Below are 27,165 nucleotides of genomic sequence, written 5' to 3' on the forward strand. Positions count from 1 at the left end.
AGGTTACAGTACTTTAAATAAAGAAAAGAATTGTATTCTTTTGAGAGGGAGGCAAGGTTTTACCTGTGCAGCTTTCCTTGGTATGGCATTAACTACACCTTTTTAACCTGTAGTTATCTGCTATCAGCTCCCTTTGTATCTCTGGGAGGACTTTCACCATCTGAGAAAGAAATAGCAAAGGTAAGTGTAATTTCTGGTAGCAATGGTGTCAAAAGAAAATGAGATGCTGACTGTTACAGAATATCTACCCCAAATTAAGTTAATGACATTGTAACCTAAAATTCAATTATTCATTTCTTAGGACTGCCTTACCTGGACTGTTAGAATCCAAACGACCTCTTATTTATCTGAGGTTCTTCCATTAGAGTTATAAACTGAGGTGTACAGGCCACAGTGCAATTGTGTATACAATGCCAGCCATAGCTTATCTAGGTTTCTTAGTTCAGATATAAATGCCTTATCATATTTATAATTGCACAATCATTTAACTTAAATGAACTAAAGATTTTTTTTAGAATATTCCTATGTATGTACAAGATTTACTAGCAAGAAGCAAAGAATATTCTACCCTACTAGAATCAATATTAAACATTCATTATCCCGTCTTTTTGCTCCTGGCTCTCAATTCCTTGACTGATAGATCCCCTGCATTTCAAGCTCCATCCCCTCAACATTACAGAACCTTTTGTTTTACATTCAGGATGAGTTTTTCATGAAATCCTGTTTCTTTCACTGCTACCTTCAGTATTTTTTTGTTCGTTTGTCCACTGTCTTTCTCAACCTGCTTCTTGTCACCGAGATTAGTGACCACATTAATAATATAATATTAAGCCAGACATGTCAAACACAAGGCCCGGGGGCCAGATCCGGCCCGCGAAGTGGTTTCATGTGGCCCGCGAAGCCATCCTGGAAACAGTGAGGGAACAGCCCCCACTGCCTTGGCCCTGGCCCAGAGACCCTCCTTCTGCCAGAGACCCTCAGATCTGTCCCACTCCTGCCCAGGCCCCCATAGGCACCCTTGATGCGAACGATGTAGAGTTGGCCATGCCCACCCAGTAGGCCATACACACTCTAGCCACGCCCACCCAGTAGGCCACACCCACCCCGGCCATACCCACCCGGCCCCCTGAGGGCAACCGCAATGCTGATGCGGCCCTCAATGAAATTGAGTTTGACACCCCTGTATTAAGCCATGGTTGCTTAACTACGTTTACTTTAATAAAGCACAGTTGCTGGGTTCAGACATTATGCTTTGCCAAAAATAAATCATATAATGACTAGCATGATATATGAACCATTTTTTATCACCTCACCTTCCATCAAGTTGTACTTTGTTCCTCCCTATTTATTTCTCCTTCTAGATGAATTTTTTGTTAACTTCCCACACACAGCTGCATAGCTTAGTAATATTTTATAGCTGACATTTTCCCCGTTAAGAACTGGAATGCACGTTACCATTATAGAGGGCAAAGCTCAAACAACATAAGGGAGATAGCAGCATGTGTTTGAAATGAATGACCTAGATCATCCTGCAAGCATTATATTTCATACCGACAAAAGAAATAACAATGAACAGATTGAGACTGACATGATTTTACAAAAGAGGCAAGCGTCTTCCCTTCTGGATAAAGAAGCTCAAGAAAATGGTTAAGGGTGTTACTGCCCTAAATTGCCTATAGGATATGGATTTCTCATTTGAAATTAGAGAATTCATTGGAATGCTTGTGTTGCATTGCCAACCTACCTTTAACAACTGTTAATTAGAACTTTTACAGCCTCATTCCTCAGATTACCTATTTCCAGTCTGATGGCTAAAAAGAGAAACCTAATCACACCAAAAGGTGTCACTTAAACTGGGTACCTTCAGCAAATGCTGCACCACCTTTACAGCTAAATCACCTTGTCAAGATGTATCTTTGTTGCTTCACAAAGACCCACGTCTAGCCTCCCAACCCATTTTTTTTAAAAAAAAATATCACTGAGAATGATTTCATTTTCCTTTTGTTTTAGACTAGAGTGAAGGGAAGGATGTGTTATTATGTAAGCCATCTTACATAAAAACACATCAGAGATCCCTTTGAAAATTTTTGGTAGTCTCATAGAGATTTGTTTAACAGTATTATAAAGAATTCACTTTCATTTTTTCTTCAATGGAAAAAACAATTGCCCAACAACTGTCATTATATCTGTTTGTCTTGCCTGAAACATGGGAGATGGGGATGGGAAGGAGGGAAGTAGGCTGAGATATCTGGAGGGCCCTTAATCCAGCAACTTGCTTCCAACACAAAAAATCAGTTTATCTAAAGAAAATAATAAAATTAAGGCAAGAAGCAACACTCAATTTTACTTCTAGGACATAACCATATTGCCTCTGAAATTTAGATTGCCTAATTATTTCCTTGATAGAGCAGACAACCAATATCCTTAGATAAAATGCTGAGGGGTTAATGTTTTTGTATAAGATTTCAGGACCCATGAAACAACGTTTCTTCCGCAATCAAGCTGGACCCACCAATCGCTGCCAATTTCCATTCAGTTCCCCCTGTGACTTACTAGGAATTTCACAAAGTAATAAAGCGAAACAAGCTGGCCTCCATAAGAACTTGATGAGAATAATGACAGGTAAGGTGATATCTAGAAATAGTGGCTGGGTTCAGTTTCCACAATAAGAGATTTTTTTTTGTTTTACCCTTCATTTGCTAACAAGTTATGATGCATCAAAGAAGTAAAAGATATACAGGTAGCCCTTGAGTTATGACTAAAACTGAGCCCAAAATTTCTGTTACTAAGCAAGGCAGTTATAAAATGTGTCATGCCTTATTTTACCACCTTTTTGTCATAGTTGTTATCAGTGAATCAGTACAGTGTTAAATGAACCATGCCATTGTTAAGCAAATTCAGCTTTCTCCCACTTGACTTTGCTTGTTGAAAGCTGGCTGGAAAGGTTACAAATGGTGATCACATGACTTTGGGGATGCTGCAATTGTTGTAAATACATACCAGTTGCCAAGTTCCCGAAGTTTGATCACATGATTGTGGTCAAATGGTCATAAGTGTGAAAACTTTTTTGCAGTGCTGTTGTAACTTTGCGTCATCATTAAAATGAATGGTTGTAAGTTGTGGTTTACCTGTAAAGGTTTAGTGGAAAGTGTTATTCTAATTGTATAATTTTGAAAAATGCTAGTGAGCTGTCAGAAATCTATAAAAGATCAACTTAAGACAGGGGTATCAAACTGGCAGTCCATGGGCCAGATGGGTCACACACACACAGGCCACGCACACTCCGGCTCCGCAAGGGCAAAAAAATATTGCGATACGTCACAAAACATCACAATACATCACGTGATGAGATCGAGTTTGACACCCGTGCCTTCAAACCAGATATTCAGATCAGGAAACCAGAGGCCAGTTAATTTCTGTACTGGCCCAGTTATCAGAACACACTGGCAAGCCTTGGGTCTATGAGCCCACATTATCAGGCATACTTCTATGACAGAGTTACTAATTAGAAAAACCAAAGGAATGCAATGGGCATAGCATAACCTGATCTCAGTAAAGTCTCAAGCAATCTCATCTGATAGTCTTGTGCAAACATGGATAAAATGGGCTTGAATGATTCAGTATATTCCCAGCTGGTTGAACAAGTTCACCCAATGGCTTCTTATAGAATGGTTGTGTATTGAGTGATGTCCCCTAGGGGGTAATCTTCTGCCTTGTGCTATTCAAGAGAATTAGAACTCATTTAGGGAATGGAATTAAATTTACAGATAATTGTCAGGCTAGGAGAGTTGGTTAACACCTTAAAGGACAACTTGGTTTGTTTAGACTTATAAAGCCACCCAATTCATAACAACTCACAATGATATTAATGGATATGAACATTAAAGGGGCAAGAATAACTGGATCCTGAAAAGAAAACAAAGACAGGAAATAACAGTATAGGATTGAGGAGATCTGATGTAATGCATGAGCAAAGTATTTAGGGGTCTTACTGAATAACTAAACATGTGCAAGCAGTGCGCCAGACAGGCCAATGGAGCCTCAGAATGCATCAATAGAAGTATTGTTTCAAGATAATGGGAGCTAATTGATCAATTGTACTTTGGGTTAAATCAAAACTATTGCATCCAATTCTGGGTATTGCAGTGAGGTGGTCCAAGAAGTCAAGACAGTAACCATGACCATGTGTTTGAACCCCCAGCCCTTCTGTATATTGTAGTTACCCCTGAGCTGGGGCAAGAAAATTATTAGGAATGATAGGGATGCAAAAATAAAGTATTATGAGGAACTAGGGATGTTTGCTTGACTACACAAGGATTTGAAATGAGATAGAAAATGGGATCACATCTACAGACCAGTCCTTGTGGCTGTGTTCAGATAACTCACTTTGATCATTGTGTATTCAGTTAACAATAGCAAATTCATACCCTATAGAATAGTATTCCTTCTGATGATCTAGCTTATGTTAGGTGCTAAAGACCTAGCTTTCTCTCTCAGGGGTTGGATCAAAAGGTCTTGTGAACCTGTCAAGATTTGTTGTTTTGTTGAATTGCTTGCTTTATCATTTTCTATATTTTATTTTTGTAGGATTATTTCTCATTTTAATTGTACACTCCCTTGTCAAGTGGGGAGCCACAAAATTTATCAGATTTATTTGCTGCCCATCCTGTCTTGAGGGAACTCTGGGCAGTTTACAACATTAGAAGCTATAAAGCTATAAAGCTGTAAAAAACATAAATATTTCTAAAACATAAAATAGAATTACAATCAAAAGTAATTACATGGCCAAGCCAATTTTCTGGGTTGACTATAAAGAACAGACAGAGATACAGTGAGGTTGGCTCTTTCGTTGGTGTTGTAAAAAATTATCCATTCTCATCAATTTTCAGGCATTTAGCCTAGCTATCTGCAGGCAAACTTAAAGATTGCATTAGCACAGACAATGGTATAATGTTAAAGAAACACAAGTGCCTCTCCCTTACAGATCATACATTGAATCAATGGCATATACAGTAAATATCTGTGCTACCTTATAGTTGCTGAAATGCTTCCTTGCATTTTTTCCCCAACTGTCCAGTTGATAGCCCTGTGCCTCTGAGGGAAGAATTCGGGGCCTGGAAAAAAGGTGCAGAACTTCTTGATGAATCCAGCGGCCAATCTTTTTCAAGTATGCCTCCCCAAATCAAACCCAGACCCAGGTAACAGCCAGAAGTGGTTCTTAGTATAACACTGCACCAAATGCTTCAATATGGGAAATATTACTAGCTTATCTCTGGCTTATAGAGGCTAGAGCAGGTAATGTACCATATGAAAACAACCAGAAATGATGGTTCCATTATGCTTAGTAGTAAGAATAGATTTCCTACTTATAGAGATAATATATCGCTAAACATTTCCAAACTGTTGCTTTTCTAAATAGACATTTTGGAATTTGAAACATGGGCAGAAGAAGGTTTGTAAAATTTCATATGTCACTGTTTTTTCAAACTTGGCAACTTTAAGATATGTGGATTTCAACTCGTGCTGGCTGGAGAACTCTTGGAATTGAAATCCACACATCTTAAAAGTTGCCAAGTTTGAAAAACATGTCAAGGTAAGGATTACAAATTAAGCAATGCAACACATATTTGGACTGTGCTATTTGTAAGATAGTCAAACTATAGGGTGTATCCTATAAATAAGAAAAGCATGAGGCAAACCAACAGGGTTTTACAGTTAGTGCATGCTGATTTAATTGGTCCTCAGGCCCCCTCTCTTGAAGGAGCTAGGTACATACTAGTCTTAGTAGATGACTACACCAGGTATGGGTTCTGCTATTTAATAAAGAACAAAACTGAAGTTCTACAACAGTTTAAGCAGTGGGTGAACTTTGTAGAGAGAAGGTATGGCCATAAAGTATTCCAGCTATAAACAGACAGGGGAACAGAGTTCATGTCTGATAATTTCCAAAGATGGCTGAGAAATGTAGGCATAAAGCATAGACATACAAACCTATACACACCAGCAGGAAATGGAGTGGCTAAAAGGAGAAATGGTATATTGCAGACCATGAAGGACTCATTGCTGGCAGATGCAGGAATGAGTAACACGTACTGGGGAGAAGCCATAAAAACAGCCAACTATTTAGTGAACAGGGTATGGAGTGTTCTTATCAATGAAACTCCATATTACACGTTACATGGAAGGAAACCTTCATTAGCTCACCTAAGGACATTTGGCAGTTATGCTTGGGTGCATATTCCCAAAGGCACCAGAAGGAAAGGATAGCAAAAGGCCAGGAAATGTAGATTTGTAGGATCTGAGCCAGGTTCCAAAGAGTATAGATTTTCAGCTGGAATGAAGAAAGTTGTATTATCAAGGTCTGCCAGTTTCTCAAAATAATTGGAACAGGGTGCATGCTAACACTGAAGTGTTCATGCCAACAAGTAGCGTTAGTTCTAAGGAAGGAGAGGCTACACAAAGCCCAATGAAGGAAGAACAGGATAGCAGGTCAGAAATAGCAGGGATAGATGAGGATAGACCTGAGATAAAGAGAGAAGTCACAGAAACACAAGAACAGGTGATACGAAGGAGGTCTGAACATAGCAATAAAGGTGTATCTCCTGATCGATTCACAGCAAGTGGGGTTAGAGCACATAGCGTAAGGGATGAACCCTATAATTACCATGAGATGCTATATTACCTCAAGTAGAAAAGAATAAATGGAAGGACACACTAATGAACTGCATTATAAGGCAGGAATGTACACAGAAAAATTGTTTAATTGTTCAAGCTATTATATTGACTAAACCTTTAAATGTAGGCAAGGATCAAGAATGTATAAGAGCATTTGGGTTAACAGCTGTTAAGCTTTAAGTGGGAGGAGTGTCAAGGTAATGATTTAGAAGCTAACCAGCTTGTATAATGTGAGATGAATGATGCAATGTTAGGAATGACTCAGCAGGAGACTGTATCCCTTTAAGACCTTGAGTACAAAAGGGAAGGCCTTGCTGAAGTCTTTCTCTCTCAACTGTTTTCTACTGTAATTGCTGTTTGTTGGAGTTTGCTGTATACCACGTGTAGGTATTTTGTTCCTAGTGTATATTGTAGATAGTGTATGATAAACCACCATTTAATACAGACCACTATTTGCTGTATTTACTCCTGAGTTACCTCAGCACAATAAGACTGTGCATGCTCTGACAAAACACCTATGCATGTCCATCACCCATGTATCGGATGTCTCCCAAATGCATAATTGTATGTACATACCTCATTATGTATTTGACATAATACATGCATTTGGCTGAACAATATGCAACTGTGTATGGAAAATTATCTTTAGTTATTGGGTTAGTTTCAAAGTAAACTGCCATTGGTCCTCATTGATAAGTTGAAACAAAGTTGGAAAATAAGCTTTTTATGCATATTATATGTTAGATCCACATTAAGTTAGATACATTGATAAAAATTTAGCCAACTGCTACTGCACTCTGCTATAATCTTATTACTCATAGGGCTGACTTTCTAATATCCAGAGAGATTCACACAGATCACTTTACACTTTGTAATTATTACTGCATTATACTGGCAATTTAAGTTCAGATCAAAAATATCACTATTTTTCACTTAAGTGCAATCCTCCAGATGCTTTGGGGCTGTAAATTCTACATTCCATGCCAGCATGACCCCCACAATTGTAATCCTGATACCTCTGGTTTGGGAAGTTTAATTTACAGTATATTAGATAGATGATGACTTTTAATTGAATTAAGGGCATTAAAATCTGGTTTCATCACCCGTTTTTTTCCCAAGGATAATCTCCCGCCAAAGACTTCCCAGTCAGATGCTTTTCTCTTATACACAGAAGATCACAGAAGGCATGGAACCAGGTAAGCAGTCTGATCTGAGATACATAAGCTGCATGACTGATTTTTCATCTCTAGAGAACTAGCTATGACTTTTAACTAGCTTCCATTTGTCTCTTCAGATGTAACTTTGAACTGTTTGGGCTATGAATGGGAGCTTCATCGAATGTATTTATTTAAATCCCATGTCCTTTCACAACTTCTTGCTGAAGCAACACAGAATAGTGATTCCTCAAACACAAGGAGCTTATTGAAACCTAAAAAAGGTATTGGTAGATGTTCCAAAATTTATTTTTTATATGTCTATAGAAGTGTTTAAGACACTGTGGTCTTAATATATGTCATCTTCTAATTTACTGGATTCATAATGGTTTACAGCCAGAGAATTTCAGTGATGTTTACTGACTCTAAGTCATAAATCTACAGTCATATTTTCCAGCTGAGATCAGAAGGTAAAATTAGGGTTGGCATTTCCCTACAGTATTTTTATATTTCTCCCTCTTGTATATGAGCAATCAAGACATTCTAAGATAGAAAATCTTAGAAAAATGTTTACTTCTTTGAAAATAACAATTAACTACCATGAACTATTAAACTGTTAGTATATTAGTATATTTTTCTTAATGAAAAATAAATGATTTAGACATTTTTCTCTATTCACCATTGCGTTGAATAAGATGCCTTTTTATAGTGTCGTAATTTCTGTGTTTCCAATGTTTTTGGCAGAAACCCGTTGTTATAAACGCTATCTACTAACTGGTCATAAGCATGATGAATTCTGGAAACAGAAGGAAAAAATGCCAAAAGTCACCATTGCTCTGGAAATCAGTGATCAAGATGTCACTCGGTTTGGTAATGCAAACTATCTTACTCTATAAATTGACTACTTGTCATAGATATTAAGGCGTTTCACAGGCCAGTATAAGGGAAAAGGTTGTATCTCTCATTGTAGTACCTATACTGTTTAGTAATTTTTTAAACCTTTTCCCACTTCATCATCTAGAGTCATTTAAGACTGATTTTAAAAAAAACTTTTAAAAAATAATAAATATCTGGAACCAAATAAAATTCCCATTTGTGATAATTAACTGTGTTGGTTGGGATGCATGGGAACAAGTCTAATATCTATCCTGTTGACAAGCATATGATATTAATAATACCTGGAAAAGAATGGACTCAGTCTATTCCTCAGACTCAAACTTGCATGGAAACGGCTATACTGAACTCAAGGCCCACTTGTATTTTATGTCTCCCACCAGTCTGTATAGTTTTGTGTTCCCTAAATGTTGAGCAGCCTTTTCAGAATCTGCTTTGGTCTAGAATGCATGGGTGACTGAGAAAGGTGTTCTTGGTATCCATCTATTGTTTGCTCTATTGGAGCAACTAATGTATACATAGTGAGAGTTCTGAAATAATCTCAAAGGTGCTTTTTTCCCCAGAAGGCAACTGGATTTTCTTAGTATTTTTTAAAAAAAATTCACTTCTCATCCAAGAAGCTTCTTCAGTTCTTTTTTCAAAGAACCCCCCCCAAAAGTCCAGTTGCCTTTGTGTGTGTGTGTGTGTGTGTGTGTGTAGAACACTTTTAAGAAAACCATGACCTGAATGATTGAAAATCTCCTTAGACATTCTACAGTAATCTGAATAAATATTCTGTTCTGTTCGGGAGCAGGGGTAATGCTGATATCTTATTATAGTTATAACTACATGTTTATTGGCATATTCTGTTGATACGATGAAGCCTTTGCTGTTGCACTCAAGAACATGTACAATTCTGAATCAGAAGTGAATGAAGAAGATGTTCTGGGAATTCTGGCTGCAGCAGAAGTGTTACAGTTCCCTAGCCTTTTCCAAAAGTAAGTAGATTTATAACATGCCGTAACATAATTTGCTTGAGATTTTGGGTGTGAGTTGTGCCATGAAACTTCTCTTATTACAATAATGTTATGGGTGGGATGTCAGCTTTCATCAGCCAAAGTCTACCCCCAAACTGTGTTTCAAAATATATTGATATTTCAATGCCAAGGGTAATAAGGTCAGGAATTGGAAACTTGTGGCCTCCTAACTTTTTTTTTATGGCCTCCTAAATTTTGATGAACTTTTGATGAATCTACCAGCACAGGAGATAAAGAAGATAAATTCAGCAACATTTTATTTATTTGATTTTCATTCCACCTTTATTACTTTATAAGTAACTGAAGGGAACAAACATATACAGTACTTCTTCCTCTTCTGTTTTCTCCACAACAAAAACTCTCTGAGGAGAGTTGGGTTGAGAGAGTGACTGGCCCCAAATCACCCAGCTGGCTTTTGTGACTAAGGCAGGACTACCTGACTTTTATGTCTAAGACAGGACACCCAGCTGGCTTTGGTGTCTAAAGCAAGACTGGTCTCTTGGTTTCTAGGCCAGCACCTTCACCAAGATGACAGCCATCAGAAACATTTCTGCAAGTCTCAGAATTTCTTTAGCCACCTAGTGGGAAATCCTGGAAGTGTGTCTCAGTGATTCTTCAGAGAATCATCTTGAAGAAGACCATTTCAGAATTCCGTATAGAACTGTAGATTCCCCATGCCTGATCTAAACTATTGTTTCTCTAGTAATATTGTAAAGCAGCCTTCACCAAACCTGCAGGCTTCCAAATATGTTCCAAGTTAGCTCCCATAACTTCTAACCGCAACTGAGCACCTCCATTGATCATCCCAATCTTTTGGGATTAAGAGATATCCAATATAATTTGAGGACTTCCAGGTTGGAGAAAGCTACTGTAGAATAATATATCAAGCAGATTTGCTTATGTTAATCCCCCAATAAGGTGCAGTGATGTTTTGCATCTTCTCGTATCTGAGCTTCTAAACCAGGTTTTAAATATCATTGGCAAAAATTTCTATATTCCCATACCTCTTTTGAAGCCAACAATATTAGAGTGAGAGAATGAAATGGATCTCTCTCACCCAGTAAGAACATAAACTCATGCTCTCTGCCTGCCAGGAAATGTTGAATGAATACTCCACATTAGTTTTACACGTGTTTTATAAAAATCTGACGCCAAAATTGACTTCTTGAAACAAAAATCTTAGTAGTTTATGGATCAAACATATTTTTAAGACATTGGGGGACTTCTGCTTTAAATTGCTAGAGAAGTGGTATGTTGAGTAAACATTCACTGACAGGCAAGTTTAAACTTGCAAGTTTTCATGTTTATGCAAATAGGTTTTGTGGTGAGAACAACAGTGGTGCCTGGTGCACAATTAATATTTTGAAAGATTCTTCTTCTCTCTTCTCCCTAAGATAAATTTGATAGTATACGCATGGTTATGGTGATAGTTGAAAGACTGGGTAATTAAGTCTTGGAAAAAAATGTTAACAATTCTTTCAGGTGGAAAAAGAACGTTATATCAGATTTCTGGTACTGGGGCAAAGTTTTTAAAACATTTTCATATCCATGGGTGCCTTACTGTCATAAAGCAGATGCTGTTTGCTTTTCCCTGTTCCTTGGGGAGGGATGATTTTAGTGAAGGGAACAGTAATTATTGTTTAATTTCTGTCTTGATTTGATGTCATGGGTTACTTTCTCATTCCGCTTAAATTTCACTTTAAAAACACAGACTATGTTGATTTCCCTTCATTTCTGTCTTGTTCCTAAAAATGGCCTTTATTCAAAATTCAGGCGAGATTTGGACAGCAATTCTAAATAGCTACTTTTTGCCAAGAGACTACAAAGAACTTCGGAGGAGCCATTTTTATCTGTCTCACTGAGGGTGGGAGGGAAGGACCAGCCTGAATCGTCCCACAGAGAGATAAAGCATTTGACCAAAATGCAAACATCCCTGAGAAAATTGTGTAATTAAACAAACCAAACAAATATTGTTTCCCTGCAACGGCAGTCTACTATGCCTCTTGAGAGGATAAATGCTACAGAGTGAGCTAGGCCAGGGGTAGGCAACCTTGGCTCTTTTATGACTCGTGGACTTCAACTCCCAGAATTCCTGAGCCAGCATGGCTGGCTTATGAATTCTGGGAGTTGAAGTCCACGAGTCACAAAAGAGCCAAGGTTGCCTATCCCTGAGCTAGGATAAGCCGGGTGTGAAGAGAGAGGATTCAAGATGATTCTCTGAAGAATCATTGAGACACACACCAGAATTTCTCACCCAGGGGCTAAAGAAATTCTGTGACCTGCAAAAATGCATCCGGTGGGCATTTGCTTATAGAGAGCCAAAGGCTAGAGAGATTAGTTGTATTTTGCATTTCCTTAAGAGGGTTCTCCTCTTCTTAACCCTCTTCTCACTTATAGCTCAATCTTTTCTGCCCTCCAGGTGCATCCAGGTCATGAGAAGAAGCATCTGTCCTGCCAATGTCTGTAGCTATTATACTGCAGGCTGCAAGGTGAGCTGCAAACTTAGTGGCTTTTCTCTTAATTCTGGTAGCAGGCTAATATACACTAGTCTTAACAGGTACATTTTGCTTTCCTTATGTTTGTACAAGTTTTTGTGTAGTTGTAATGATGATCTGGAACAAACTGATTTCTTTACTTCCTTTTCCCCTTCATCAGTTGGTTGCCTCTTACTGGGTTTTAATGAAACTTGCACCCATCTGTTCAATAAAAATGTCCTTTACTTGTTCAAGAAGGAGGTTTCTGGGAACAGTTTTTAAAGAAATTGGGTGTAGCTCCAGCATGTCTAGCTGTAGAAGTGCCCTTCACCTTTTGTAGCAATTGAAAACAAGAGATATTTTTCACATACAGTACAGAAACGTAGCACAAACTCAACAGAATTCTGCAAATCTTCCTGGGTGCAATTCTGAATGTATTAGTTGCGCTTTCATTTTATAACATTAGATTTGCAACTATTAAAATGTCACCCGAAAATAAATGCATGTTATTTTTTTGTCTCCACTCAAATATAGACACAGTGGTTTTATTTCCAGTTTCCACCACAAGATGGTTCTAGAGTTCAGAGTTTCTTTAACTTCTCTTTTTCTCCCCACTTTTGGAAACAGTATAAGCAACCTTCCTTGATCGCTGTCTGTGAAAGATGGACTGAGGTAAACCTTGTCCCAGAGCTTGGCTCCCAGATATGTCTGCGGGACCTGCCACTGGAGCTGCTACAGAAAGTGCTTAAATCTCCAAGGTCAGAAAGTACTTGACTAAAAGGAAGGGTTCCTGAATACAGGTGTGGTCTTCTTAGATTTAGCAAAGGTCCATCTAGATCAGGGGTGTCAAGCTGCCAGTCTGTGGGCCGGCTGCATCATACGGAGGCTGCACCCACCCCGGCTCCGGCAATGCAAAAAAAGGCACGATACGTCGCGACACGTCATGTGACGCGGCGGGTTTGACACCTGTGATCTAGATAATGTCAGAAAGGTTGCAAGTTGCTTCAGTAAGTCTCTCCTGCCTGGCAGCAACTACTCCCAAGCCTGAAATCCCTTGTGCATGCTGATGCAAGCACCTATAGACACACCCCCACCCAACAGCAGGCACCCCCCAGACCCCAAACCATGCATGTTGCTGCAGTTGCCCATGCACAGTCTGCCATCCAGCAGTAGCCACCCTGGGTCTGAAATTGCTAAACCGAGCACTACTTATCTGCCTGCTCACCTGGTGCAAGCCACCTGGGACTTGCAACATCCTATCAACTTCCCTTCTGATTTCGATTGTTAAAACCTGGCAGCTCACCTAGTGACCCATTATCCTCAAGAAATGGCAATGGGGGACTGCCAAGATTGCCATCACTAAACAATGCAGTCATGTAACATTGAGCTATGCAACTGCATTGCTTGCCAATGGAAATTCTGGCCTCAATTACTATCACTAATCAAGGACTACATTGTAAGGGTGTAAAATGCAAGCACAGTTTTAGCAAATATAAAATAGCAGCATAAAATGCAAAGAACATATGTGTATGTATAAAAATGTCTTCACTTAGAAATGATTTCATAATTATATAGGTAGATGTTAACTACCTTACTTGTAAGGATGTAGAGATTAAGGAGAAAGGAGGTACAGCAGAGTCAAACTTGTCCCACTAGCTAGACCAGACCAAGTAACCGGAAGGTTACTTTTATCCATATTGGCTATATTAACGGAATCTTTCGAATCTGATTATTATGATCTGATTCACCAGGTAATGATTGAATCTGATCATTGTGAATAGTGAAGCTAGGTGGCTAAATGGTCTTATATTCCCCCCCTGCATATTTCTTGGAAATATTTGTTGTTGTTGTTGTTGTAGAAATAGTAACACTAAAAAAGTGAACATCTGCCAATGCCCTCCCTTCAATATATTCTATTTTTCCTCACCTTATAAGATTGGAGCTTCATAATGAGAAATGAAAATTGACACAGGGCAGAAAAAGAGAAATGAATGATCAGTGTATAATTATCCATTTTAGCTTTCTTTCCCCACCCCCTGTGCATTTTGGATGCTTCTAAGGGCTATAAATCACCAAGTGTTTAAGTAGCATGAGTCTTGAATATATATTTCCAGACAAAGGTGCTGGTCAGCTGGGGAGCTATATGTAGCAAACAGGTAACAGGTTCCATTTGCTCAAATTCTCAACTTTCCTAATGAGTTTTGTAGCCAAAGTGTTCCGTTTCCAAATTGTTGCTGAAAGTTGCCAACATTTTCCACACTTCTAATCTTTGAACAGACTCTTGTCTTATCTGAGCCTTTCATTAATTTCATCCTTCTCAGAAAGCAATTAGCTTCCTCCCCAAAGTTTTAAGAGCTGTTCTTTTCAAATTTCCATGCCAGTACCTGGTTTTTACAAAAGCCTCTGTCTTCTTAGGTTATGTAATGTTAGTCTGACAATTTCCCAGCCTTTTTAAAAAAAGTTTTTGTATTTTTATTTTTTCCAACTCTCCGCCATACATATCAACAAATATACCATAATACATAAATAAAGGTAAAGGTAAAGGTTCCCCCGCACATGCGTGCTAGTTGTTTCCAACTCTAGCGGCTGGTGCTCATCTCCGTTTCAAAGCCAAAGGGCCAGCGCTTGTCCGAGGACGTCTCCGTGGTCATGTGGCCGGCATGACTAGACGCCAAAGGCGCACGGAAGGCTGTTACCTTCCCACCGTAGTGGTCCCTATTTTTCTACTTTGCTTACCTGATTTCCAGCTCCATCGCATTCCTCTGCCGCGTTCCTCTGCCACTGTGTGCAGTGCCACAAACAAAAGAAGTTTGTGGGACTAAGAAAAAAAGTTCAGTCGATCATTTCGAGGAAGCTGGAATTGATTGATTGACCTTTTGGCAGGCGGCCGGATGCGCAGGCTCTTAAGTAGGGCTTACTTTCAGGGTAGGGCTTATATTAGGGCCACCCCCAAAACTCAAGCTAGGGCTTAGTTTGGCGTAGGTCTTACTTTCAGGGAAACACAGTAGTTGCCGAGACTTGTCTTGATTAGACAGTAGATATTATACAAGCAATCCAGTGGAGATTCTTATTTAAAATGCAGGAAATAGCACATATATAGTGCTTTACAGTCCTATCTAAGCAGTTTACAGAATCAGCATATTGCCCCCCACAATCTGGGTCCTCATTTTACCAACCTCTAAAGGATGTAAAGCTGAGTCAACCCTGAGCTGCTCTGAATCGAACTCTTGGAGTGAGCAGTCTGCAGTACTGTATTCTAACCACTGCACCACCACAAGAAAGCATGTATACATGCATCAGTAAATAAAATTATGTTTTCTTTTAAAACAAAGCTGCTAATGTGTCGATAACATTTTTTATAGATTAGTAGTAATCACCACCCCCTTCATGGATTACTGCCTTGTCGTGGCGAAGGGGCTTGCGTAATTCAATGAAGCTATGAGCTATGCCGTGCAGGGCCACCCAAGACGGACAGGTCATAGCAGAGAGTTCTGACAAAACGTGATCCACTGGAGAAGGAAATGGCAACCCACTCCAGTATCTTTGCCATGAAAACCCTATGGACAGTACCAAAAGGCAAAACGATATGACGCTGGAAGATGAGCCCCTCAGGTCGGAAGGCGTCCAATATGCTACTGGGGAAGAGCAGAGGGCTAGTACTAGTAGCGCCAGAAAGAATGAAGCGACTGGGCCAAAGCCGAAAGGACGCTCAGCTGTGGATGTGTCTGGTGGTGAAAGGAAAGTCCAATGCTGTAAAGATTTTTTCTCCATAGGAACCTGGAATGTAAGATCCATGAATCAAGGAAAGCTGGACGTGGTCAAACAAGAGATGACAAGACTGAACATTGACATCTTAGGTATCAGCGAACTAAAATGGACAGGAATGGGTGAATTTAATTCAGATGACCATCAGGTATACTACTGTGGGCAAGAATCCTTCAGAAGAAATGGAGTAGCCTTCATAGTCAATAAAAGAGTAGGAAAAGCAATACTGGGATACAATCCTCAAAATGACAGAATGATCTCAGTTCGAATCCAAGGCAAACCATTCAATATCACAGTAGTCCAAGTCTATGCCCCAACCACCAGTGCTGAAGAGGATGAAATTGACCAGTTCTATGAAGCACTACAGCACCTTATAGAACTAACACCAAAAAATGATGTTCTTATCATCATGGGGGATTGGAATGCTAAAGTAGGAAGCCAAAAGATAACTGGAATAACAGGCAAGTTTGGCCTTGGAGTGCAAAATGAAGCAGGGCACAGGCTGATAGAATTCTGTCAAGAGAATGCGATGGTCATAGCAAACACTCTTTTCCAACAACCCAAGAGACGGCTCTACACATGGACATCACCAGATGGTCAACACAGAAATCAGATTGACTATATGCTCTGCAGCCAAAGATGGAGAAGCTCTATACAGTCAGTAAAAACAAGACCAGGAGCTGACTGTGGCTCAGACCATGAGCTTCTCCTTGCAAAGTTTAGGCTTAAACTGAAGAAAGTAGGGAAAAGCACTAGGCCACTCAGGTATGAATTAAATCATATCCCTGTTGAATATACAGTAGAGGTGACAAATAGATTTAAGGAATTAGATCTGATAGACAGAGTGCCTGAAGAACTATGGACAGAGGTTCGCGACATTGTACAAGAGGTAGCAACCAAAACCATCCCAAAGAAAAAGAAATGCAAGAAAGCAAAATGGCTGTCTGAGGAAGCTTTGCAAATAGCTGAGGAAAGGAGGGAAGCGAAAGGCAAGGGAGAAAAAGAAAGATACGCCCAATTGAATGCAGAATTCCAGAGAATAGCTAGAAGAGATAAGAATGCCTTCTTAAATGAACAGTGCAAAGAAATAGAAGAAAACAATAGAATAGGGAGGACCAGAGATCTTTTCAAGAAAATTGGAGAGATGAAGGGAACGTTTAATGCAAAAATGGGCATGATAAAGGACCAAAATGGCAGGGACCTAACAGAGGCAGAAGAGATTAAGAAGAGGTGGCAAAATTACACAGAAGAACTATACAAGAATGAGCTTAACGTCCCTGATAATCACAATGAGGTGGTCACTGACCTCGAGCCAGACATCCTAGAATGTGAAGTGAAGTGGGCCTTAGAAAAACTGAGCAACAACAAAGCTAGTGGAAGTGACAGTATTCCAGCTGAGCTATTCAAAATCTTAAAAGACAATGCAGTAAAAGTGCTACACTCAATTTGCCAGCAAATTTGGAAAACTCAACAGTGGCCACAGGATTGGAAAAGATCAGTTTACATTCCAATTCCAAAGAAAGGCAGTGCCAAAGAATGTTCAAACTATCGCACCATTGCACTCATTTCTCATGCTAGTAAAGTCATGCTTAAAATCCTACAAGCTAGACTTCAGCAGTATGTGGATCGAGAACTACCAGAAGTACAGGCAGGATTTCGAAGAGGCAGAGGAACTAGAGATCAAATTGCCAACATACGCTGGATCATGGAGAAAGCTAGGGAGTTCCAGAAAAACATCTACTTCTGCTTCATTGACTATGCTAAAGCCTTTGATTGTGTGGATCACAACAAACTGTGGCAAGTTCTTAAAGAGATGGGAGTACCAGACCATCTTATTTGTCTCTTGAGAAACCTATATGCGGGTCAAGAAGCAACAGTGAGAACTGGACACGGAACCACTGATTGGTTCAAAATTGGGAAAGGAGTCCGGCAAGGCTGTATACTGTCGCCCTGCCTATTTAACTTATATGCAGAGCACATCATGAGAAAGGCAGGGCTAGATGAATCAAAAGTTGGAATTAAGATTGCCGGAAGAAATATCAACAACCTAAGATACGCAGATGATACCACTCTAATGGCAGAAAGTGAAGAAGAACTAAAGAGCCTCTTGTTGCAGGTGAAGAAGGAGAGTGCAAAACTTGGGTTGAAACTTAACATTAAGAAAACCAAGATCATGGCATCTGGCCCTCTCAATTCCTGGCAAATAGATGGGGAAGAAATGGAGGTAGTGACAGATTTTATTTTCCTGGGCTCCAAGATCACTGCAGACGGGGACTGTAGCCAAGAAATTAAAAGACGCTTGCTCCTGGGGAGGAAAGCCATGGCAAATCTAGACAGCACACTAAAAAGCAGAGACATCACCCTGTCAACAAAAGTGCGTATAGTCAAGGCTATGGTCTTTCCAGTTGCAATGTATGGCAGTGAAAGTTGGACCATAAGAAAGGCTGAGCGCCAAAGAATTGAGGCCTTTGAACTGTGGTGCTGGAGAAGACTCCTGCGAGTCCCTTGGACTGCAAGGCGATCAAACCGGTCAGTCCTAGAGGAGATCAATCCTGACTGCTCTTTAGAAGGCCAGATTCTGAAGCTAAAACTCAAGTACTTTGGCCACCTAATGAGAAGGAAGGACTCACTGGAGAAGAGCCTAATGCTGGGAAAGATCGAGGGCAATAGAAGAAGGGGACGACAGAGAATGAGGTGGCTGGATGGAGTCACTGAAGCAGTAGGCGCGAGCTTAAATGGACTCCAGAAGATGGTAGAGGACAGGAAGGCCTGGAGGAATGTTGTCCATAGGGTCGCGATGGGTCGGACACGACTTCGCAGCTAACAACAACAGTAATCACCACAATATTCTAGACCTGTATTTCTCAACCTTGGCAACTTTAGGATGGGTGGACTTCAACTCTCAGAATTCTGGGACTTGAAGTCCACCCATCGTAAGTTGTCAAGGTTGAAAAACACTGATCTAGATTTGGGATTGGGCTCTCACATTTAAACTGTAACCTAAACAAAGTGCTCTGGACTTCTTCCTTGTTAAAGTTGGTCCCTGCACCTACTGAAGCCTGAAATGGCATCGATGTTAATCTTAATTGAACTATTTCAAAGGTTAAAATTGTTGTTTTTTTAAAAAAAAAAGTTTGTGCCTTTGGCTGCTATTAAACTTGGCATTTTGCAAACACTGGGCCATATCACTTGCTGTTTTTGGAATTACAATCATTATCTGCCAGATCAGACATTAATTCATATGCTGAAATATGTTACGTGCATTTGAAGTAACAGAACTTTTGAAAACATTATTAAAGGTAAATACTCTAAGATTAAATGTTTTTCCCATGTCTTAAAATGACTGCTCTTTAAAGATTTTACTTCAAAATGTAGCTAATTGATTAATATTTCCTCTTTTGCCAGGTTGTTTACCATCAATGAATTCTACCTCTTGAGAACTGCACTCTACTGGGTATTCCTGCAGCAAAATCCCAAAATTCAGATAATTCCACCTTATGATACTATCCTCACATATTTTAGCAGGTATCCTTCTCTTACATGGATCATAACCTTCCTCAAAAGTAGTCTTGGGCAGCCTAAATTCAACAGTCCTCTGCTAGCAAGCTGTCGTTTGGCAAAACTGCAGGATTTCTAGCCTATTACAAGTGGAAAAGGAGAGATGGAAGTGAAAAAGAAGCGGGAGGCTTCTTTAAGCCATACCCACTATATGTAATGATATGACATTCCCAAATCCACGTTAAATGTTTGTTAAGCATTCAGAATACACTTGCTTAGTCCAAGACACAGGACAAATCTTATTTCCTGTTTCAGCCTAGCCCAAGGCCATCAACAGGCAGTAGCCACAGCAGTGGCAGCTCATATTTGTGTAAATTTTTTTTTTGGCAATACTGTATATTGCTCAAAAAAATAAAGGGAACAGAAGATAAGACATTTTACTGTTAAATACAGTACATTGTGTTGTTTAAGTGTTCCCTTTATTTTTTTGATATATATATATATATATATATATATATATATATATATATATATATATATATATATATATATATATATTTGATTTTTTTTTTACAGTAAGAATCTTTGGTGCTTAGTAAATAACGTGTTGTCTGGGTTCACATATTTAACAATAATTAATAGTGATTAATTTCTATAATTCCATAGTTAAGATGTCAGAATGCCTTGATCCTTTCTTTTTCCAGTAATATTGTCATTTTACCAACATTAAGCAAATACAGTTCTTGGTACTATTGATGCATACAAAATTAGATATAGACATTTTTCTAGTGTTTATACAAATAACAATAATATACAACATCTTTTCTAACCAGCTTATATTTCAGTTGTATTTGCAATTAAGGTCTTCATATTGAATGAATGTAGATCCTGTTTTTCAAGCTTTTAGTTTCCCATCAGTATACAAATTATTCTAAACGGAAGTTCTAAGTGGGCTACCTTATTATATTTCTCAAAAGGTCTGTGCTATCGATTGGGCTATGAAAGAGAGCTAGCCTCAAATAAATGACTAATAAGAGTTGGAAGGTGCCCTACAGGCCATCCCTGCCCCCCTGCAGAAATCTCCACCTATATTTTACAGCTGAACCTACGTCCTTCTGATCCTAGTCAAACATCATATAGAGAATTAGCGGCCCCTTAAGCATCATCTGCTGTTGCTAAGGCAGAGAGTCAGCCGGTCGCCCTTTTCATGTCCCTTCCTGACCCAAACAGAATTCCCAGAAGTGAGACAAATTCAGCTTCAGCCATGAAAGATTTCCAGCCCGGCTTGTGAAATACACTTTTTGTGGTTTAGGTTGGGTTTTTTTTTTAAAAAAAAGAAGAAGAATAAAGAAAAGACTGTCTTAACACTGCTGGTGCTGTCCCATGAACCATTCTTTCCTGTGAGTCATGGACCACTATAAAGAAATCACTGTTGGGATCAAAAGAGAGTTCCTATGTCTTGAATATAAAATTCTCTTCTTTTTTATCTCTTCCTCCCCCACACCCCAGCCCTGCCTTTTTCACCAAGAGATAGGAATGAGCTGAAGGCCTAGATGAATCATTGTTTATTAGGTTGACCTGAGAAGCACTCATTCTATCAAAAGATTTCTGAAAATAAGGGCATTTGCAGCCTATGCATGTGTGCAGGATGAATGTGATGCATAAACTCAGTCTTCCACAGGTTATATTTAATATAATGTAGACGATACATTAAGATGATGTGGTTAAGCAAGCTGTGTTTTAAAGGCAATTGCCTTTCAAAACAGCTGATTAATTGACTCTCTAGCTAGAAATCCATCCTCTTAACCATCTCATTTAAGCTTATTGAAATTTAAACAGTTTGGTCATTCACGGATTTGTATTCTGTCAGCTTAATAAAATCTTCTGTAACATGCTTCAGATTGAAATATCTGAAAAGGGGAAAATAGATCATGTAACGCTTGCTTATTAAGCCATGTGAAATATGTACATGTAGACAGTACTTTAGAAGTTTATTCTTTTGCTAATCTAGGTCTTGCTGCAATTTCATTATGTCAACCAAAATTAAGCAAAGCTAACAGAAAGCAAACCAACAGAGATAAAGGTATTAGTAGGACCCATTATAACTCCCCTAGCATGCTAAACATGCTTCTCAAGAGTAAATCTAATTTCTTTTAATCTGGCAGTGATTCCTATTTATTTTAATACAACTTCCAGTCATAGATATCATATTGAAATCAGAGTTATGCATGCATAAATCCAGTGACTGCAGTTGATTAAAAATGGATTATTTCAAAATCTATCTTCATGAACATTTTCTTACCCTGCCAAAAAAGGTCTGGTTTTCATTCTCAGAATGCTTTTATCCTTGCTTTATTGTAAGGGGTTAGAGGGTGCTAGTTCTGTGTGTATTTTGGCAACATTTTTTTCTTCCATCAGTGGCTTCACATGGTTCTGAAAAGTGTCCCATTGGAGGGGTTGTCTTGAATGACATCCTTCAGATCTTATTCTAATAGCCCTTGAGGCAATGATCAGCAAACAAAATTTCAGATACTTGGTGGCTTCTGAGACAAGTAGAAGATGGGAAAACTTAATGTGCTTAGTGAGGTTGAAAAGCAGAAAAAAGAGGAAGACGGTGGACAACATAGGTCCAAGGAGATCATTCAAGTATCATTGAAAGAGTTATGGAATCCCACCAAGACTGGTTATAATAATAGGCATTTTTCCATTTAGTCATCAAGGCTCAGGCACAACTTACCTAACTAATGAAATTGTTGTGGAAAGAACCCTGCGGTCCCCTGGAAAGAGGATTACATGAAGGACAAAACACAAATATTCTTTGGCTACCTTTCAAGCAAGATAAATGCTATCTCACCCTTAATGATGTTGAAAACTTCTTCCCCCTTGAAAAGAAAAATTGAAATTAATTTCTGTCTCATTAGCTTGCATGAGGATGGTTGAAATTTTTGGCAAAGCATTTACATTTAGACCTCTTTTGGATATGGCTGAAACATACTGAGACTGGAGTCTTTTAAAAACCATGCCATTACTATACAGCAGAGGTCTTCAGACTTGGCCCTTTTATGACTTGTGGACTTCAACTCCCAGAATTCCTCAGCCAGGCATGCTGGCTGAGGAATTCTGGGAGCTGAAGTCCACAGGTCATAAAAGGGCCAAGTTTGAAGACCCCTGCAACACAGTTCAACCCTTCCTAAAAGTTTATCCTGAGAATAACCAGGTGGCTTTTTGTTTATTATCTGTTATCCCTGTGAATAGTAGGTGCAAATGCTTCTGTGTGTACAAAGTAAGTCTGGCACAGAAAATAGACAAAGAGAAAAATCAGATACACAAAGCTTTACATTGTTTAGCAGCCACAGGAGATACCGAGTAGCTTTTTGCTACTTTATAACAGCTCCCTACACAGTTCATGGAAACAGCTGCAAGAGATTTCTTGCACTGGAAATCTCAGCCAATTCCCAGTTACTGGCCAGTTTCCAAAGAACCATACAACTGAACTCATTCCAGAGTGCCTAAAGGAGGTCTGTGTTTGCATTTCTTTCCAACAGAAGCCTCCTCTGCCACATCACAGCTCTATTTTAAAACCAGGCTGAGTTCAAAATTAATGTTCAGCATGACTCTGAGAACATAAAGAAGAGTTCTGCTAAGTCAAAGCCAAAGTCCATTTAATGCAGCATCCTGTTTCCAACGCTAGCTAGCCAAATGTTTCTACAATGCCATCTCTGTTATAGTATATGTCCCAGCTATTGAGCAGTCTGCCTACTTTCTGAAGTCAATTTCCTGTTTCCAGGCCATTTAAAGATTATTTTCAATCATTAGTTAGCAGCATCTTCATCAAACCACAATGACACCAAGATGGCATTACTATTTACATGCCAATATGTAATATAAGGGCATACGTGTTTGTGTAATGATGATTTCTGTCATCACTTACTTAGTTGAATTGTATGAGCCTTGTATTCCTTCTTTGTACTTCTTCACGTCTGCTTTATTGGATTTCTCCGATACCCTGACAATTGAATTATTCCCAATCAGTTGAAAAAAAAGGTATTCAACAGAATGTCTGAAAAAAATATTTTAAAACTACATTCTGTGAATACAGTGGCTAGTTTATTACTATTTAGGACCTGGTTGCAAAAAAACCAGTTTCCTAGTTTTAAAATCAACTGCACCAAAGTACTGCTCTTAGGACTATTTCTTGATCAAAGTACTCATAAAAAGCAAAAAGGATAAAACGTCTATACAAGTCCAGAATGAATGAAGTCCAGCTATGACTTGATTCTAAACCAGAGGTGGGGAACGACAGCCTCTTTATGACTTGTCGACTTCAACTCCCAGGTTCCTGGCTCAAGAATTCTGGGAGCTGAAGCTCACAAGCCATAAAAGGGCCATTGTTCCTCACCTTTCTTCTAAACCTCATCATGATCTCAAATTCTCATATCTCAATCAACTGTTTTTCAAAAGCAAAAATGGACTTGGTTAGGAAGCACAAGGTAGATGTATCATGCCATGCTAAAATATGCCTTGTTGGTTTTGATTTAGCCACTTATTTGAACCTGTACAGGCAGTGCCTTTTTTTGTAAAAGAAAAAGGTGCCGGAACTCACACATGTCATACAACCCGCCTTGCCTACCCTACAAGGTTCCATCCAAAAAAGGTGCCGGAACTCCGTTCTGAGCGTTCTATGAGACAAAAAGCCCTGCGGTACAAGTGTGATTTGACATTCTGTACAAATTAAGATTAGGCAAAATATGACTTTGAACTCAGTCTCACTCTCTGAGCTAAAGCTACACACCCTAAGTCCAAAAAGATTATTAATTCCTGATCTACAATTTCGCAATATATCCTCATTTCAAGATTTCCCAACTTCCATGATTGGAATGTGCATCTTTGTGAGACAGAAGATTTATTCTTCTCCAAGAAGCAAACCTTGAATCCAAGCTCAAATGTACATGTTCTCGTTTGTCTTTTTAAAAAATAAATAAATAGCCAATCATTAAATATATTTATTAGTAATATTTGCATGTGATAGTGGAGAAAAGGTGTGAAGCTGGCACATACTGTACTCTACGAAGCGAATGATTGAGCAAAAATAAGCTAAAATAGCCAGACAGATGTCAGCAGATCTCAGGAGAATATTTTCCCAAAATTATGAGGCAAAATATGTTGCGTTTAAATAATGAGTTAAATTCAGATAAGGGGCATTGTGATAATTTCAGTGAAGGCAGCTGGTTTCAATGCAAATGCTTTGGAACTGGAAATGAACTATTGTTTAAAGTAAAAGAAAACTGTTGCTGAGTTCCTTTTAGCCTTTTGAAGTCAACTATAGCAACAGGCGGCTGATTTATTTCTGACCTTGTAATAACATGTTGCATTTTTATTTTATTTTTTTAGTATTCAGAGTTTCTTTTATGAATGGCTGCAGTTTTTGAGGTTCTGTTGATAATACCTTGGTTGAAATAACATTGGAAGACGCCTAACAACTAACTAAGTAACTTTTAGTTACTAACTAATTGAAAGCAAGTGGTAGGAAAGATCAGTAAACAAAAGGGGAGAGATATTTAAAAAGAGTACAAGCTGTGTACCAGAGAATTCATCCTAGAAGCCCAAACTTCGGGTTTGTAATTCTATATTCATTTACTTCAGTTACTATGTCAGATGGTTTTTGAACCTACTAAAGTTAGTAGTAACATGCAGTGGTGGGATTCAAATATGTGAACAACCGGTTCTCTGTGTGGATGCCGCTTCTGGAATTCCGTTCTGGGCCTGGACAACAAAAAATTAGCTGCTGGTTCTGCCAAAGTGATGCAAACCGGCTGAATCCCACCACTGGTGGCATGTCTGAGCGACGGATGATGATCAGCAGTTAAAAAACAAATATTATCAGTTTGATAGTTTAATAGTCCCTTCCCCCCTTGCATTGGGCACTTGAAGTTGTCTGTCAGATCCTTGAGGCAGATCATATTAGGAAACAAGACACAAGAAATATGAGAATTCTTCATTACAGGTAGTCCTCAACTTACGACCACAACTGAGCCTGAAATTTATGTTGCTAAGTGAGAAATCTGTTAAGTGAGTTGTGCCCCATTTTATGACTTTTCTTGTCACATTTGTTAAGTGAATCACTGCACTGGTTAGTAAGTGAATCTGGCTTCCCCATTGACTTTGCTTGTCAGAAGGTCGTAAAAGGGGATTGCGTGACCCCGGAACATTGCAACCGTCATAAATATGAGTCAGTTGTCAAGAATCCGAATGTAAATCACGTGGTCATAAGTGTGAAAAATGGTCATAAGTCACTATTTTCAGTGCCATTGTAACTTCGGTCACTTAATGAACTGTTATAAGCCGAGGACTACCCGTATTGGATGTAAGCTATAGCAACAGAACCTGGAAAGCATGACTCAGTTTCTCTTCCCCTTCCTCTGCTACCAAAGAGAGAGAAAGCGGGCCAACCTCAAGTTTCTTCTTCACTTCTTTTCTGTCTTTCCAGACTAAGTTCATGTTTTACTAACAGCTGCCTCAGACTTTGTTCAGGCCATACGCTTCTGCACAACATTGTCAGGAAAAAAACCAACAAGTGCATTCTTCAGTTTGTTTGTTTTTTTAAAGAACTTGATGATAGACTTTTTCCAGTGTTTTAAACACACTTTAAGTAACGGCTATGTTTGTATGAAATAATGCAGAAAAGACTTGCTTGAGGAAGAGTATAGAAATCTTTAATTCCACTATCTGAAAATTTTGATTTGTTTATCAAACGCTACCCAAGTGTTCTCTGCTTAGATCAGTGAACCTTTGACAGCTTTGTTTAGTCTACCAACTAAACCGCTGCTCCTTTCTTCCGCGTTGGCAAAGCCTGAGCCTTGAAATGAGGCACTTCGCTTTTATTAATCATTATATAACCACCTAAATGGCTGGTTAGATATTACCTCCAGTTAAGAATCGATTCAACCTTTGGAGCAACCTTTGAGGGACCTTGCACATAATCTTTCTGCGTTTTATTACCAGATTAAGCTTCCCGTATTGCATATCACTCCCAAAATAAATTTTGACAGACCGGTCCATGTTAATACAGTATAGAAACACACGTGTAAGTCCTGGCTGGGAATAAATACAACAATGAACCATGATTTACTATTGCATTAAAGTAAGAGTTGAGTTACTTACCTTTCCTTCTCTCCTTCTCTGGATGCGATTCTGAGATCAGAGGCGTTTGCCTCTGCTTTCAACTGACTAGGCAGAGTTTGGTTTTGTAGTGTTCACAAGAAGCCAATTAATGTGATGAAGCTAGTTAAGTCAGAGTTTAGATGTTATGTCTTTGTGTTATGTGGTCACTTTCCTTTTGTGTCATACAGTCACTTTCCTTCCACTTTCCTTCCCACTGTCTCTTGTTTAGGGAAGTTCTTACTCTTCTTAGAACCAACCCTATCATTGGGTATAGTGAGGCAGTCTAAGGAGACAATGAAGGTAGTCTAATATCTCACTGGGAGCAAAGCCCCCCTGGTCTTCTGAATCTTCAGAAAGTCCTAAATGGCCTTTTTTTCTGGAGTTGCGGCTGAAAGTTGGTCATGTGCTTCTCTGGGGTGAACAACATGCCTGCATGCTTTCTGATGGAGCTGATGGGGCTCATGGTTGGCTCAGCCTTCCATCTTTCCAAGGTCGGTAAAATGAGGACCCAGGTCGTTGGGGGCAATA

The 27,165-nt window shown here is 39.1% G+C and overlaps 1 protein-coding gene across 1 annotated transcript in view; it reads left to right on the forward strand.

Moving 5' to 3' along the window:
* The window catches only part of BTBD16 (BTB domain containing 16), a gene marked incomplete at both ends in the record, with an annotated part of 53,588 nt that overhangs the window by 12,259 nt on the left and 14,164 nt on the right, over positions 1-27,165 (forward strand). The window contains 11 exons of the mRNA XM_081328569.1: positions 114-180; positions 2,463-2,622; positions 5,078-5,198; positions 6,391-6,687; positions 7,795-7,871; positions 7,970-8,113; positions 8,574-8,699; positions 9,586-9,700; positions 12,159-12,228; positions 12,841-12,971; positions 19,384-19,503. Coding sequence (XP_081184695.1) covers positions 114-180; positions 2,463-2,622; positions 5,078-5,198; positions 6,391-6,687; positions 7,795-7,871; positions 7,970-8,113; positions 8,574-8,699; positions 9,586-9,700; positions 12,159-12,228; positions 12,841-12,971; positions 19,384-19,503 — 1,428 coding nt within the window. The remainder of the gene's footprint in view (positions 1-113; positions 181-2,462; positions 2,623-5,077; positions 5,199-6,390; positions 6,688-7,794; positions 7,872-7,969; positions 8,114-8,573; positions 8,700-9,585; positions 9,701-12,158; positions 12,229-12,840; positions 12,972-19,383; positions 19,504-27,165) is intronic.

Source organism: Vipera berus (genome assembly GCF_964194415.1).
Source record: "Vipera berus genome assembly, chromosome: 5".
Taxonomy (NCBI): Eukaryota; Metazoa; Chordata; class Lepidosauria; order Squamata; family Viperidae; genus Vipera; species Vipera berus.